Here is a 17030-nt window from a genome sequence, read left to right as displayed (position 1 = left end):
TCACCTCGCTATTGAGATGAATGCATGCTTTGTTTCAGTAAATCGCGTGAAGCTGCCGCTCTGATCATGCCGATGATTCTAGGAGTGATGTCATGTGGTTTTTCAAATTCTTCGCTTACGAACTGCGTTGGATATATTAGCTACTCCTGTTCGAAGGCACGCGAGCCGTTGCGATTGCGTGGGTGACAGAGACAGCCAGACAACAAAGTTTCTAAAATTTCGTCATTGCGACTCATGGGATGAGAGTTCGAAAGAATACTCCGCCAGCCGATATCAAGGAAGCTACACTTCGGCGTCGAGCACGTGGAGTACCCAGAAGACGCGCTCCTGCCGCATATCAATTACGAGTGAGCGCATGTGGCTCATAGACAGCTCAATGAGCAAAGGCGCGTGTTTGAAGTCATCGTCAGAAAACCGCACCTGATAATTGCATTCGCGGTCGGTCCGAGGTTTTCACGAATAGCTTTGTTGCATAGCTGCATAAACAATGATGGGGTAACATCTTAAGAATTCAGACTTCATCTGTTGAGTGTTGTTCTCGCTCTCGACCTTCGAGCGACTCGGAAAACTCGAGTAGGAGACGTTTTTGATGCTCTCCGAAATATTCCTCAAAGCATGAATCTCTACTCCGGACCCGCCCTAGTTTATTGCGATCCATAATGAAACTTAGCTGGTGACGGCGTACCGACCGACGGAATTTCATGAAGAGGAAGGGTTGAAGTGATTCGATTCTGTCACATGAGCCGTTCTTGGAGCTTGATCCCTCTCGTTTGCTCGTCGGCACAGAATTCAGCATGTGCTTTGTTGCCTTTGAATCACGTGCCGGTGAGCTGTGCGGCTCCGACCGCGACAATATCGAGATCTAGCGATGCGATCGCGGCTCTCTCAATTAGAGAATACCCGCGAGTTCAAAGGGTAATCCCAGTCAAGATCGCGTGCACGGCGGGTTGAACCGGTCGTGACGGTGTCTGAATGGGAGGAAGTCGATGATCGAGGCGGGGCTTCAAACACGAGAGAAACCTGCCGGAAATCAGTTTATCGAGTTTATCAGAAATCTGAATGGCCGTGTCTCTGATTTTTCTCTCGATCGAATTGAAGTGCATCACATGACTGACGTTACGCCGCCACGTACGGCATGCCGCTCATTGCATTCCGGAGTGACGGAAACCACCACGTGGGAAATCTATGTCCGAGGAGCCGGAAGCGTTCCAAGGAAGGATTTTCCACTTCGAAATTCTACTCACGTACAATCGGTTTGCTTAGCGCCATGGGGAAGCTTCTCTGCTCCATGTTCCGGTGTCCGAAAACACCGGTATTAAGGAAAAGCACTCATCAGATTGCAATCGTGATGACCGCTATCGTGATCTTCTGAGCTAAACTGCAGAGGCTTGGCTAGAGAATGAAATGACCCCCTATGCTAAGAGAGACTCCAGGCTTTGCACTCCGGGCGCTGTTTCTCTTTCGGAGCGGACCGAGATCCCACGTTGCCCCTCCCCTAACCAGACAAACCGTCGATTTCGCTATCAATTGCGCTTTTTGCGATCGATCTGAATTGGGCTGTTCATGATTACGATCCCGAGTGCAAAGCTCCGCTGAACTTGACATCCGTCGCCGACCAATACAGATGTCAGAGTGTAAAAGCTGTTTTCGGAGTTCATCAGATACGCATCATCTGAGCTGCAGCGTCAATGCCTCTCTGGAAACCACCACAATGAGTCGACTCCGCCGATGTTTGTTGTCCGATTGTTCCGTAGAATGACTCTATTTGCGTCCAGCTCTCCATACACTATTCCAGATACGCTGAGACAGGGAGCGAATGGCGACGGCCGTCGAGCGCGTTTCCGATCGGAGACGAGGAGAGCCCGACGACGAACAAAGAGTTCGCGGCATTGCGCCGCTCTATCCACCTCCAACGTCCTCATGGCTTCCAAGGACATCGGAAATAGATCTTGAGGCTCCGACGGCGGCTTGTTTTCCGAACCGTTCGTCGCAGAGCTCGTAGGTTGACCTTAGAGGGTATCCATGGTCTCGTTCTCGGAAGGCAATTCTTTTTTCTGCTGACATGTTGCTCGGCGCCCACGCCGATCTCTATCAAGGCCAGAAGCGTTCCTCGATACCTAATGAAGGATTCAATTATTTTCTAAAAATCCAGTTCTCTCGACGAGCGGGGCGGATCCCGAATCGTCTGTTGAGATTCTCTCGGCACCTAATCGAGCAGCCGGATTGGTAATAGCTCGCAGGCGTAACCTCTAGCAGAAGAGGACAGAGGCGATCGACTGAGCAAGACTCTCGATGGCCCACTCTCTAGTCACGGACAGACAGCAGGGGGCGCGAAAACTTCTGTGCATCCCGTAGAAAAGAGCTGAACAAGCAGACAGCAATGCAGAGCACATGACCAGGCCATGCGGCGATCCCGGGGCATGAAGGCCTACAAAAAATGCACACTTTCGAATCGTCATGCAAGAGACTCTGCGTGACTTTCGCTGGAGGCGCCATCTGGCAGCCAGATTCCCTCTCTGACGAATCCTTTCCCGGTCGTGCCGTCTACATAGATCTCAGCGCGGGAAGCAGCAGCAATTCTAACTGATCGGCCTCAAAAGCAGCTAACAAAACTGTCAGTGCTGGTGTTGTGAATTGCAGCTGCTCAACTGACTCCGTCTGAGGTGTTACTTAGCAGTGGCCAAGTGCTGTGCGAAGGATACGGAGTTCGCTCCACGTGGGTATGTTGGCGAAATTCGCTTTGACGTTAACCTCGGAGGGACTGCGGAAATTCTACGTCGGTCGCTCTTGGCAGAACTTTGACAGTTGGTAGCGGAACAGATAAACGACTTGAGTTCATTCCCTCTTCCGAATTCACACAGAAAGTTCATGTGATCTGCGTAATCGCAGGCGCTTCCCGTGTTCTCTGAGTGAGTGAGTGACCGGCTGTCTGACTGGAATTCGCACAATAATCCGCCGTTATTCGGAGCGTCTCTCTTCTGTGCGAGACTAGAGTCTGGGATTCATGTATGGATGGATAAGTCTGCGGGAAAAAAACTCTGAAGAACGGTATGTGTCCTCATCTATCGCTAAGAGCGTATATCGTGCGGAGATGATCGATTGCACTACACTCCAGTCGAGAAGGTCGCCATTTTCTCGTAGAAAAAACGGGAGACGGAAAAATTTCCGGCTGTCAGAACATGATTTCCGGCGTGAACTCTGGAGCGGTTCACGCGCTCACGGCATTCTGTCCAAAACAAGAGAGGAATGTCTCTCGCGCGCGGAGCGAAAAGTTACGTTCTGCCATAAACAGCATTGGAGCCTTACATTTCTGGTTTCGGTATGGAACTAGAACTGTACACATGTGAGGCGGATGTGCGAGAAGGACGTCGGCCTGACGAAAGTCCCGGATTTGAGAGCAATAAGGGCTGCGCTGACTTCCACGGGAGGGTGAATTCACACATGAAGCTGAATTGCAGATGTTTTGGTTTACTTCCAAACGCCTTAAACACTCATCGTCTGTCTGAGTCTTGGTCACTTGCGCGCTCGGTCGGTCAGTTATTCAATACGACCGTCACTTGGACGCTCAGTCCTCAGACCGCCCTTCCGCCACTCGGTGTTTTGTTGACAGCTAGAACTGTCACCTTTTCTTCGACTTTCCCCCTTTTCTCACGAGTGTTGTCCCGTTCGTGGTCGCCTACGGTGTGAGGTAATCCTAACTCGTTGAAATCGTCGTAATCCTCAATCGTGAATGGTCCAACTTATGTTCACAATGAATTCTCGAAAAGCTTGCTCCGATGCTTTTTGTGACACCGAAGGTCGGTCGAAGAAAGGCTGAACACTCGATATCAGCACGAAAATCTGATGGCATTCTGTGGAGCTGGTTTTCTTGTATTCCCGTTTCTCCCTGTCGAGAAGAGTTGCGCTTCGATTTCTCGTTCCCACACGAAAGGGGACAAGTGCCCGTATTAACATTTCACTCGCTTCTGACAGCTGTCTCCTCGAACGATCCTATTAGAAACCCATCGATACGATCGATGGGTTTCTAATTCCCGATCGAACCGTGCGATGAGGTCGAATTGATCCCTTGGGTTCAGAATTACAATTATCTGGGAAACCCGCCGCTTCGAACGTCACTGATTTCGCATGTGCGCACTACGCGGAATTGATGTTGTCGAATCACCGTTCGAACTAGACGAGGATGAACTTGGAGGCGTGAACTTGGAGTAGATATATTGAATGGACCAATCGTAAATAGGAGACGCTACGTCACCGCAGAGTCAAGATCCTACCGTAGATTCCACAGACGTAGTAGGACTCCGATGTTGATCAACAAAGATCCGGCTCTCGAGGAATGTCTGTTTCCCGCTCCTGGAGTCCATGAGCCGTGACGGTAGCGGATCCGAGAACGTAAGAGATTATTTGACCGTCCCGCGTAGTCGCCTATCACAGCTCCAAGCGACGTATAGGCAGCATACAAGCGATCTCCCAAGTGAAACAGAATCATGACGTCTACAAAGCCGATCGCGCACTAGTTTCTTGAGAGGCGTCTCGATGCCGACCTCACGCTCGGATCTGGTCGTTGGTCACAAGTCGTGCGAGGACTTCTGCAAGAGTCCCCTCACTCAGAGCTGACAGCATTGACTTGGATGACCGTCTTCGTTTACGCTCTTTGAAGCATCATCTTGAGTCCTCGAGGAGCTACGGGAACGAATTAGGTCGAGCGATGGGAGCGGCTCGGTTCAGTCGCGAGCCTTTGCCCCTGGCTAGCTCCTATCCTTGGAATATATTCTTCCGGTTTCGAACCGATTCTCAGCACGAGGACGTCAGGCGCGTGCAAGCGAAGATTTACGTCTGCTGCAGGCAAACCGCCGAACTTCACGCAATGAATCTGCATGATCCACTAGAGGGACGTCGCTCCAATCACCAATCACGAAAGATATTGATGGCTTCCTACTGAGTCGATCGTTTTAGCCTGGTTGATTTGAGGTGGCCCGGTCTGTCTCTGCTCAAGCCTCTGTGTATGTCCGTTCGTGTCTATCCCCCTTCCATTGCAGGAGTGGGCGAGCCTTTGCCCTGGCTGAAGAGCTCGAAGGTTCTTGCCGTGAGATGAGGGCTTGCGATCGGAAGTCGATTGATCGAGGAATCGACGTTGCCTCCAGAGATTATACTACGGGGGCGTCTGCAGGTGGTCGGCCCCTTGATATTTCTAGAGATCAAGCAATTGATCACTTGCTCGTGAAGTCTCGGACCGAAACGAGAGACAATCAACTCCTTCCCCAGAGCTCGCGATGACCATTCTCGAAATGCGAGGCGTGCTCAAACACTCACCATCTACCGACTACGCAGCAGCCTCGCTCCTCCAGAGTTATATGATTGTTTGACAGCTAAAGCATGCAGAATTTTTTGTGTTTTCCACTTATTCATCGAAGGTTGAATTTTCTCTTGGCACTCCTCGCTTCAGAGTTTGGAGAGGAAGTGCAATGACTGTGGCCGCGCGGTTATTCCTCCTCTCATCCTAGAGGGTGGATGAAGAGGCGCTCATTGCGCTATTCTGATGAAAATTTCCGCTCGTGTACGTCGTTACCGAGACTTAATGATCAATCAGACACCCGACCCGCCGAAAGTAAGGTTCGCGCACTGACCGCTCTCTCTCCACCGCTTAACGACGCATCCGCAGTGGAGTGAGAATCCTCAGCTCCAGCAACTTCGGAAACATTTTCGACACACGCGGGCCTGTCAGCGAGGAAGAGCGCGATCCGCACGCGCTTCCCTCGGGTCGGGATCCTCGTCGGGGCGCGAGCGGCACTTATCGCAGAGAATGAAGCGAGCCTCAACAAAGCGAACTTGATCTGAATGTGGACTTTTTATTCGGCCTCAGAAACAGAAGAAAACTATTTGCATTGGAATCCCGATTCACGAGCAGGTAGAACGGAACTCGGACGTGTCAGAAAATTATAACGAGCCGACGCGACGTCCTGCGTCATCCGCAGCAGCTCGAACTCCGTAGAAACATCGGAGTTCCTCAAATCGCACAAGCGGTAGGGTTCAGGTCCATTGTTCCGATTCAAGATCGATTCGAGCTGCTGCTCATCGACGGATATGCATCACGGTCCGATCTCTCCCTCTTTTCGCTTTCGTACAATGGGCATATTTGAAAAGCGCGGAACAATTCAAGACACTTGCATCTACGCTTTTCTAATTCGGCTTCGTTTTTAATATGCGTATCAATGATCGAATCGAAATCCATTGATGAAAGCTCTCAATGATTTCTCCTTCATGACACTTCTTTGAACTATTCTCATTGTGATTGGCGGAGCACTTACGATCCACGGTGACATTGGAGCTGAAATAATCGACGTCAAGTAGGAATGACTGAAAATACTGATACGCTAACGTCGTTGCCGCTGCTGCCATCGCTGTTTCCTTCGTCAGTGACGAAACGTTCCGCTTATAACGACACTTCATTCACGGGACGTCGTCATTGAGAAAAGCCCGCTGTAAACGTAGAGACATCGCGACCTCTGCGATTCATTCACGCTGCGGGTGGCAAACGTTCCTCGACTTCCCCTTCGCGTGACACTTAGGTACCTCCGCTGATTCTGATCATTATGCGCGATGCCCGCGACCGTTCGACCACGAGTCGCTCTCTGTATTCCCTTCGGCACTGGATCGTAGACTACCCACCTCCATTGCCCGGATCCTCTTATGGTTGGAGTGCAGTCTCCTCCGCGGAAAGTTATCTAAGATGGAATTCCGATTTCGCGGGGGAGTCAGAGATAATTCCGAAGATCGATTTCCCAGTCTCGAACAGTTCTGCTCTCCATTTTCCGAGGACTGTTATCCAATCCTCGCCGACGGGAGTCGCTCTTCCTCATTGGCTAATAGATTCGACGTCTTTGACACTTCCGTGATAGGCCTTCGAGTTCACTGTCAGTTTCTCCTCAGTGTTGGCACAGCTTCGCGTGGTTTGGCGGCACCGCATACGTGGCTGGAGTACTATCCGAAGCAGTTGGAAAGGTATTCCTGGCAGGCATCGGGTTTCTGGGACTGAGCGAGAACGCCGGCTGAGTGCCCAGCTGATTGATCGAGCCAGTTTCAGTGCGTCGGCTTGATCCTCCTACTGACAAAGCACTCTGACAACTTGACACCTGGCAACCGGCTCCTCGATGGAACTGGGCATTCTGCGAGCCACAACAATCGCCTCTAATTAGCTTTAGGGAACTCCGAACGTCTTCATCCATTGCTGCTTTTTCCGCGATTCTTATTGTCGCTGTCGTGGTGACCGTTTTTGAGTAGGTACACGATGCAATAGAAGAAATTCATTGTTGTCTCGATGGCGTCAGACCATCGAAGCCCCTGGTCGTCTGCCACTGTTATACAGGTACATTAACGACGGCTTCGTAAAGAACCTGGCAAAGACTCACGGCATTCGATCGAGCGTTCCGACCGCGATTCTAGCCCTCGTCGGGCGCCCCCATCCCGGAGGCATCAATTCATGGATTCGGGAAGATGGCTGGGTCACGGGGGGTACTCGGAGCATCCCGAATGGCTTCTCTCGAGTCTCGAGCCTTCGGATCCTATCCTGACCATCATCGTCGCAGACGCATGAGATACCTCTGCAAGGGAGGAGATCGAGGCGCTCTCCGGGGGAAGCTTGAAAGCTTGACGAGCAACGAAACAGAGAAATGCAAGAAAATTCCGGGGTGTCATCGACGAAGTGGAAAATGATACCTGAGTTTCTGAGGACTTCCTCGGAAGACGCGACGTGCTGACGGCGTTCTGGGAGTGATATACCGAAACTCGCGTCCGCACTGAGACGGTGGCAGCGAACCGAGCAGTGCTATTTTCCCTGCAGGTCCTATGGAGACCTTGACCGTCAGTTTCGCATCTCCTTCGGTTGCTGTTAGTCTTTCCGCAACAGTAACTCCGGAGCAAAGATCTCTAAGTCTCGGAGCGTGAGTTGGACTGAAAAACGCTTCGAGTCTCCCGATCAAGTCAAGCGATTCCGACAGCGCCTTACTTTTCCAGACTCTCAAGCGAACGAATCTTGCACTTTAATGAAAAAATCGGCGGGCAGGGTGTGCATTTTCTGGTTTAGACGTTCTGCGCACAGTTCAACGAAACATGTTGATGCGCGCTGTCTTCTCTTTCATCCGGGATCACTCTTATCGATTTCAATGAAATTGTGCCGCTGCTCATTGTTCTTGAAGCACAGCTGTCTAGCATAATGCGAGGAGAACACATGACATTGAGAATCACCAAGTCACCATGTGATTCAAATGGCGACTACTTAACGAACCCGGCGTGCTTTCAATCTTAGACACAGCTCAGCTGGTTCTAGGGACGGCTTTCGGAATCCGAGGACGAAAGAATGCGTGTTTCCCTTCACGAGAGCGTTTGCGGAGGCATGCGACGCGGGGTTTTGCTCTGCGAGTCTTTATGGCCTCGAGCTTCTTCAGCGTTGGTGGGCGGTGCTCCAAGTATCGATTCCCTGAATTCGGGTCGAAATTCTCCAGGTTCGAGTCGATCGGGTACATGGGAAGCTAGGATTCGTCCCGGGAATGGAAACGATATCACGTGGCTCAATCATTGATTCAAGTGATATTTTCTTGCAGAAGTTGAACATGGATGATCTCCACCGACAGAATTATCAAAATGCGCAACGGGGCGCGCCGACGAGAGACCCGTACACTCACGTCGGACTCGGTGATGCATATAGCGAGGTTCCGAAAGAAAAGGTAAGCTCATTTTTTCCCGCAAGCCGCTTCTCACGCAAAAAAAAACGCTTTTCTCAGACTTTGCCAGCGCAGAACGCTGTGTTCCGCAGCTGTCAAAAGAGTCCAACAAGTCATCCACGGACCTCTCGTTTGACGTGCAGCGATTCCATTGTGCAAGGGTCTGTACTAGCCTCCTGGAAAAACATGAGTCCGCTGATAAGTTCCTCCGCTTCTGGGAGAACTGCTACCAAACAGTTCATCACTCTGGAATGGTATTACACTCATTTTACGAGTTCGGATATTCCTAGTGGCATTCCACGACACTGCCTCTCGGAGTTATCGCTTGGAGATTCTAAGCCGCTGGTGGGATTGTAAACGGTGAAACACATCAATGACGGATCTCTACTCGAGTCGTAGAATCGACGTATTGTTTTTAGAATTTTCGTCAGCCTTGTTCGCCGAAGCGAGCTCTGGCTGATTCCATGATGACCGCCGGATTCTGTTCTCCGCGCGCCGTATCGGTTGCGTTTTTCAGCCGATGAGACGCTCCCACATGGACTGTCCATCACGCCGACATTGCAAGGAACGCCATAAGTTCCGTTTTCAATGTCTCGTACGGAGAGATTTTGAAACCGCTTCAATGCTAATCATCTGGGCACTCGTGAAACACCCCGTCGGAGTGGCGGCGGAATTCTGTACGACCAGAAAAATCAGTGAAGCACCTTGGCATGTGGCAACGCTGCGTGCTTTCGTACCAGCGACAGAGATAGGGGGATGGCTTCCAAGCAGAACTTCTATCGATGTTCGAAGTCGATCCACATCTCTAACCGTTCATTCCGCGGATCGGATGACGGTCCGAGATCCTGCAGGTACCAGGTTCACGGTCGATATGAGTTCATGACTCGCAAGACTAGAACGTCGTCTCCGTCAATTCTCCTGGGCCCAAATGGAAGTCCTCTTGTCCGGTTCACTGACCAGACTTTTGCGCCTGAAAAAATCCCTAGAGGGTGAGAAATCTAAATTCGATATGAGAACGGAATTCTCTGCACTGCTCAGAGCACATTATCGTTGCTTCAACGATGCTCGAAGTTATTATCGTCGGCTTTATTCCTGTCTATTCCTGTTCGTGAAGCTATGAGTCATGGCTGGAAGAGCCTTGAGTATTTGAATGATCCAGCGCGACAATGGATGTAAACGTTTGTATTTGAGAACGGATCGAGAACATGCATGGGACAAGTGTAAGGAGCGTACGCATGCAAGCCCTTCGCTTCTTCGAAACATGGAGCGTCGATTGACGATTCCCGGAAAGCTGATAAATCGATGCGGGGGGATTCATGAGTTCGCGCAATTCAGGCCGCTTCGTATCGTAACGTAGCTGAGAATCCACGGTGCAGTTATTCCAATCGAACGTTTTCTTCTGTAGAACCATCGATGGAAGACTATCGCGCGCTCGATGACCCCTTCCGCATCGAAGGTGCAACAGTCAACGATACGATTGTTTCCCGTGATAACGTGGCTTTCCTCGTACCGCGTGAAGGACTACCTCCTTCCCGATATTGTCACCGGATTCACCGTTGCCATGTTCCAAGTTCCTCAAAGTAGGTCTCCAGCGCAACATTAACGAGCGCTCGGCTTCATTTCGAACGATCTTTTAACGACGCCGATATTGTGAGATAGAAGAACTCATTTCCGTAATTATATCCAGGTTTGGGATACACGCTCCTCGCGGCGGTGCCCCCAGTTTTCGCTCTGTACAATGCCATGTTCCCCATGATGATCTACATCCTCTTCGGAACCGTACGACAGGCATCGGTCGGTGCCGATGCTATAGTTTCCATGATGACCGGAGGAGTTGTTCGCCAAATCGTCGGCGACATGTCTCACACCTCCCATCCCGTACACGACGTCGTTGACGCAGCTAACGGCAACGGCTTCTCCGTTCAAGAAGTCACCTCGACTCTGTGCGTGACCGTCGGAATTATTCAAGTGAGTGGAGAAAGAAGTCCTTGCAGACACGAGAACATACATTCGATTCAGATAACAGTCGCGAGCCTCCTTGCGACCAGCTATTAATTCGAGAACATCGTTCCGTAACAACGAGGGAATCGACCCGCTGAATTGTGAAAATAAAGCGCCTCCCACTTCCAAGCTCGGTTCCGGGGAGGGAGTTCTAGTAAATTCGAAATCCTTCTGTTGCCTCCCGATCGGAGTGACGAATTTTTCGTCCTTGCTCGCAGCCCCGATCGTTTTCTCATGATGAGGTCGTCAAATTCATTTTCCCCGTTTTCAACGCAATCGAGGAAATGCGGCTCTCGACTTTCTTCTCCACAGTGTCCTCGACTCATGTCACGCGATCAGAGCAAAACCTTCTGATTTCAGCTCGTCTTCAGCTTGTTGAATTTGGGGAGCCTCAACGTTTTCCTCTCTGAGCAAATGGTGAACGGATTTGCTACCGGGGTCGCTGTGCAAGTTGCCCTATCCCAGATGGGGTCGATATTCGGCCTGACGATCCCTCATTTCTCAGGAATGTTCACTGTGTACAAGGTGAGCTTCCCGGACGCCTCTTGGAGTCTCGGCCGCCGTCTCCGTCTCGAGCCAGTGACCGGAGACACAGGAAGCCCATTGCATCCTGAGAAGAGTCTACGTACACATCCAATGAAATAATAATTGATAGCGATGCATGAGTCCCACATAGGCTCGTTTGGTTGCTCGCATCCTTCATAGGCAGAATAAACGCCGGCGTGTGGAGCACCATTTTTATCAGGCGTGAGATTGCTATAGCTGATTTTGATCATATCCTAAATAGTCAACGCGTCGCGCTCCGTCATTTCAGACATGTGTGGCATTCTGGGCACATATCGCAGAAACACATTACCCGACACTCATCGTTTCAACGATAGCGATTTCACTCATACTATTCGTGAAAATCGTTCCCGATCCCATCGCCGTACGCAAGTGAGTTTCTCGGCAGAGCTGTAATTACAGCTCTCTCAGACGCGGCATCGACGTCGACAAAGGCTCGTTGTTTGCCGCTATGGATTGCAATGAGATGAATTGTTCTAACTACGCGTGATGTTTTTCCCAGATGCGGTTTGCCGCTGCCAGTCGAGTTGGTCACGGTGGTTCTGTTCACGGCGGTCTCGTATTTCATGCAGTTCGAGAAAAGCTACGGAATTCAAGTTGTCGGGGAGATTCCAGAAAAGTAGGACAATATTCCAAGGTCAAAGGCCTCGATCGAAGGTCACGTGGTTCATTCCGCCGACGAGAACACGGGAAGGAGTTTCATAACGCCGTTATGTCCTATTCCAGGCTGCCGGTTCCACGAGCTCCGACCTTCAACCCGGCTCTTCTTGAATTGATTTGGGTCGACGCCTTCGCGATGGCGGTCGTGTCCTTTGCTATTACTCTTTCGCTTGGTAGAATTTTCGGACAGAGACACGGCTACGAGGTCGACGCCAATCAGGTAGGTTTCGCGAAGGACTGAGTAGGTATTTTCCGATCGGGGCTCATATCTGACGACGACAACTCTCGAATAATTGTTTCAGGAATTCCTCGCTCTGGGCTTGTCTCATATGTGGTCATCGTTCTTCTCGTGTTTCCCTATCGCTGCTTCGGTGCCCAGGAGTGCAGTTCAGGAGAACGCAGGCGGAAAAACGCAAATCGTTTCAGTCGTGAACATCTTAATTATTTTGTTCATGGTGCTCTTCCTGGGGCATTACCTCGAACAGTTACCGGTCGTGAGTGCAGACGTTCCAATGAAATCAAAAAGAACTTCGATATGCATCGACAGCATAATATTTTCTTAGGACATAATATGCTGTCAACATATGTGAAGTTAGGATCATGCTCTAGAATTAGATGCGACGCTCAGAATCGGTCGCTCCCGCTTGCGCCTGTCGCACTGACGAAATTCGAGGATTCGTGACGAGATCGTGTGAAGATGATCCATAAATAGAGAGTGGCGTCCAACGTTTCTCCGTGAGGTCTAACCTCCTTACCCCTTCCTCGCTTCTTAGTGCGTCCTCGCCGCTATCATCGTCACATCTCTGAAGAAAATCGTGATGCAGGTTCAAGACTTCAAGCGGTACTGGGATTTATCCAGAATCGATGGGGTGAGTAAGAATATCGGCATTTTCGTCAGAACGTCATCCGATCGGAATACTCGTCGCGAGCGATCTGTTCGTGGAATAATGTGCAGAATGCGCGCGCGATCGAACTCGACAGCCAGACATCGGAGTACTCTACGGAGAGATGCTGGCTGGCGGGCTTACTCAGATGACCTTGCGATCGGCTACGAATAGGCCACGTGGATTGAGCGTAACCTGACGTCGCGGACGTGTTTCCAAAGAGAATGAGGAGCGTCTCCCTCGAAAAAAGGTTCCACTGTTAGTTCGAAAATGAGCCCAGCCTTTCAATTCAGTAACCTTCGGTAAGCCTTCAGGCCGCTCCGAAAATCAACATGCGATCACGGAAGGGGAACGATTCAGAAAGGGATGAAAGGAATCCGATGAGTAGTTTACCTGTGTCCCGTTACGAGCGCGTGACGTTCCAGGCAGACAGCGGCATTGAAAATTCCCTTCGGAAATACTGAGTCGTTGAGCGATCGACAAATAACATTTTAGGACAGCTCTCCGCAAGCTCGGTGGACGTCACTGACCGTGAGCGCGACAGCTAGGCACTCTTGAATGCGAGAATTTCCCGCGTCCATCTAGCTCAAAAGCATCACATGCCTTCGGCCTTGTCGACGTCGGACTTTGCGATCATCCGAAACTTTTATCCGATTTTCCATTTGCCCGAGATCGATCCCGAAGACGGAATTTCTTTCGAGCGGACTCGCGGCTCATGAGCCGCCGAAAAGGTCAATATCGCCCATACTTCTGCGCTGTGCAAGCAATGCAGCAGCCAGTTCGGAATCCGAAGTCTGGAGATCACGATCTCGAGATCCCATGTCGTCGACATGCTCGAAGGTTCCCCAGCGGTCGGGATTTCCGGCTAAGGATTTCTAGATAGAGAATCAATGGCTTTCCTTGTCTTCGGGAAGACTGAGAGGAGGGCGACGTGTATCACATGCGAACAACCGTTCGGGATCTCGAGCGAGGAATACACCGGGAAAACCTCAGGAGAGGCTTCCGTCCGATGGAGTTTGCTCTTAGTGTCTTTGTTCGATCTTCCTGAGCCGTATATCATCAGCTTCAAGGGATTTTATAAGAAATGCTATGCGCCATTTCTCCCGAGGTCAGCGATCGCGAGACCCCGATGATAGCGTATTCCCCGGCTCAGTTCTAAGATTTTCGCCTTCTATTACAGCAAGTTTGGTTGGTTTCATTTGTCGCGACCATCGCCCTCGATGTCGTGTCGGGTCTGATCGTCGGAGTTGTCTTCTCCCTTATGACACTTGTGTACAAGGTAAGGCAAGACCTCATGCTCCGAGCGCGATCTAGACTCCCCGGTATTCAATCGATTGATCGCATCGTATTGACACCGCCTAATTCTTGAATTTTTCCCTACTCCATAGGTTCAACATCCGAAAACCTGCTTGATGGGTCAAGTTCCCGGAACAGAGTTCTTCGTGCCCGCGAAACGTTACAAAAGGGTGAGCGGGAAATTTCGGCGTCCATCTGAGTCCGCTCCCTTATTGGTGGATATTTCCGACTTCGGTCGAAGCTGTGCAAAACTTGAGAGAGAGGAGGACCCAGCTCCCCATTCCTCCCGCGTTATCTTTCCTTCGGAATAAGCTAAGAGTACCGTGATCATGTTCAGGTTACCGAAGTTCCCGGGGTGAAGATCTTCCACTTCGGCGGACCATTGCATTTCGCGAACGCCGAGTTCTTTAGGGAGAAGCTCTATGAAACTCTTGGATTCACAGTGAAGCAGCTCCGACGAGCGATCAAGAAAGCAATCAAGAACGATTCTCAAGACAGCCTGCAAGCTGCCAAGGTATGAACGGTTCGCGGACGAGCTCCGGGAGCAATAATTTCCTCTGTTCCTGAAGGCTATGTGTCTCATTCCTAGAAGCTTTCAAGCGATACAGAGAGAGAACTCGAAAAAACTTGAATAAGTCCCCCGAATCGCAGGAGACTCAGGTGTACGAGAGATGCGTGACAACCCTGGAAGTTAGCAAAAATAATGTGGTGCCGGTCCCGACGGATATCGTTTTCGACCTATCCCGAGTCTCGTGGATGGACGGGAGCTCCTCAAACATGTTGAAAAGTATCACGAGGGACCTGACTTCTGTGGGAATCCACGTCTCCATAGCTGCCTGTACACGTAAGGATCAATCCCTTGAGCTAGCAATATGCTGAGATAGATCAGCCGCGTACATATACGATCCGGGATTAGGATGATAACCGAAGAGCTGCGAAATAATGTGTTCCCCCCTCTTCCTCCTTCTTGTAGCCAATCTCTTCCGCTTCTTGAAAAAATGTGGAGTGGTCGAGGACCTTTCTCCGTCGAACTTCTATCCCACCGTATACGACGCGGTCCGTGCTGTCCGCATTACTCCGGGTATCACGCAGCCGCAGATCATCTCCGTTGTGTGAGTTCTTCGCTGTTTCCCCGGTTATTGTGAATGATCGGATGCGACCAGATAGAGGAGGATTAGAACGAGAGCAACTCTCTTGCAGGGCTTCCCTCTGAGCCGGACGGGATCACACAGACTCTGAGTTGATACGAGGAGTGCTCCCTTGGAGCGCGTTCAAAGCTGTACAGTCCATTTCATGGATAACATTGTCCCCGAACCGACGAGCGGCAGGCGGATTGATTCCACCTGACCGCCGATCCCTTCCTTCTTCCGAATGCTTTCACCGCGAGCCCACGAGAATTTATCGCATTTATATCCTACGTGTCTTACGAAATGCCTGTTCACCACGTACAGAGTGGTGCTAAGACTCACCGGTAGACAAGCGCTGCCTTACGATCAATCTTTCATCTCCGAAGGTTCACTCTCACGCGTTCAATTCTTGAACTCGAATATTCGCTCCAGATTGCGGCTCGAGTCCATTAGGAGCGAAATAGACTGTAAGCATACACGACAGCCGATGTCTTCACGTATTTACGTGAGTGATATGTCACTCCCGCGCCCCTGAACGACGGGAGCACGTGTCCTTCTCGAGTAGATATCGCAGAAGAAATCGACAAAGACAGGCCGATTGGTTCACGCACATGTTGAGTAGGGACGGAATACTCTGTAGACTTTCCCCTGATGCGATCAACCCCATTCCCGAGAGCGAGTTTGAAGCCTCCGTTTGATCTCTTGCTCCTCCGAGCTCGAGATGGATTCCGATCAACCCCGCATCCAGAGGAAGTTGTCAAAGGTTTTAGTTCCTACCCGAGTATATCGTTTCATTATTTATATTCATGATAGAGGCGACGATTGGAGGAAATGCATGTTCAGAGGACGTTCATTCATCGGGATTCTAGAGGAGTCGTCACCGCTCGTGAAAGTAGAAGCGCCGCCCGCTTCACACAGGATTCTGGAAAACTTGTATAGCAGCGAGAGATGAGATGACAGGATGGACGACCCGAGAGCCCCGTGCGTTTTGCGACTGAGGTCGGAGTTTCGACGTCATATCGGGACTTGACGATTTAGGTAGCGGTCGAAATGCTAAAAAAGTTGTCTTTGAGATCCGCTCAGCTGCTCGGAGCTCTCACGATGGCAATCCTTGTTACCATTGCGTTGATTCTAAATGAGTGTATGTTGGTTCCGTGAATTCGTTCTATGAATTAGAATCTTGAGGCGTTCCCATCTGCGGAAGATTTCTCCAATGAACGCGAGAAACATACTCCTGTACATAGATTACATCCGCGACGAAAATGCATGGTGTAAGAAAGCATACAAACGAAGTAAGTGAAGTGTTGTTGGATTGTCCGAAAAGAACATTTCTGGTGTCGAGATTGCAAATAAAGAACGAGGTTAGGTCGAACTCCCTGCTTTTTTGAAGTTGTGTGAGACCGGGAACCGTTGATGCTGGCAGTCTTGTAGATCCTGAAGTAATCTGCAAATAACGAAAGCATCGATGCCAATAAAGGGTTGACTATTCTCCGAGATGTATCGCGAGAAAGCCTTCTATGTTGAAGTGCTTAGGAATGTCCCGGAGGGATATCTCAAGGGAACATATCAACCACGGAATACTCTTCCCATCTCCACCATCCATCGTAACATTCCAAGGCTCCGAATATGTTGCTGGCTCCAGCTCACTCTCGCGAAGAACTCCCTTTATGTTGACCATCGGTCCCCGAGAGAAACTTAGCTTTCCCTCCCCATGGGACCACCCTCTATGCAATCGGCTAGTTCCTGTGAAAGACACTGGACAAGTTGGCTCCTCGCCGTAC

General features: G+C 50.5%; 1 protein-coding gene across 1 annotated transcript; it reads left to right on the top strand.

Annotated features, from left to right (window-relative positions):
• The first annotated feature begins 2577 nt into the window (after positions 1-2577).
• LOC100905436 (solute carrier family 26 member 6) lies at positions 2578-15428 on the top strand. The gene is made up of 16 exons (XM_018639981.1): positions 2578-2720; positions 8598-8720; positions 10123-10297; positions 10405-10685; positions 11079-11243; positions 11533-11654; positions 11785-11901; positions 12009-12162; positions 12245-12436; positions 12716-12811; positions 14007-14105; positions 14215-14292; positions 14460-14636; positions 14774-14966; positions 15096-15234; positions 15323-15428. Exons 2-16 carry the CDS (start codon positions 8607-8609, stop codon positions 15333-15335), a joined length of 2115 nt encoding a protein of 704 aa, XP_018495497.1. The 5' UTR covers positions 2578-2720; positions 8598-8606; the 3' UTR covers positions 15336-15428.
• Positions 15429-17030: the final 1602 nt, after the last annotated feature.

The sequence above is a fragment of the Galendromus occidentalis genome, unplaced genomic scaffold (assembly GCF_000255335.2).
Source record: "Galendromus occidentalis unplaced genomic scaffold, Mocc_1.1 scf7180000077469, whole genome shotgun sequence".
Lineage (NCBI taxonomy): Eukaryota > Metazoa > Arthropoda > Arachnida > Mesostigmata > Phytoseiidae > Galendromus > Galendromus occidentalis.
This window is presented reverse-complemented; position numbering and strand designations above follow the sequence as displayed.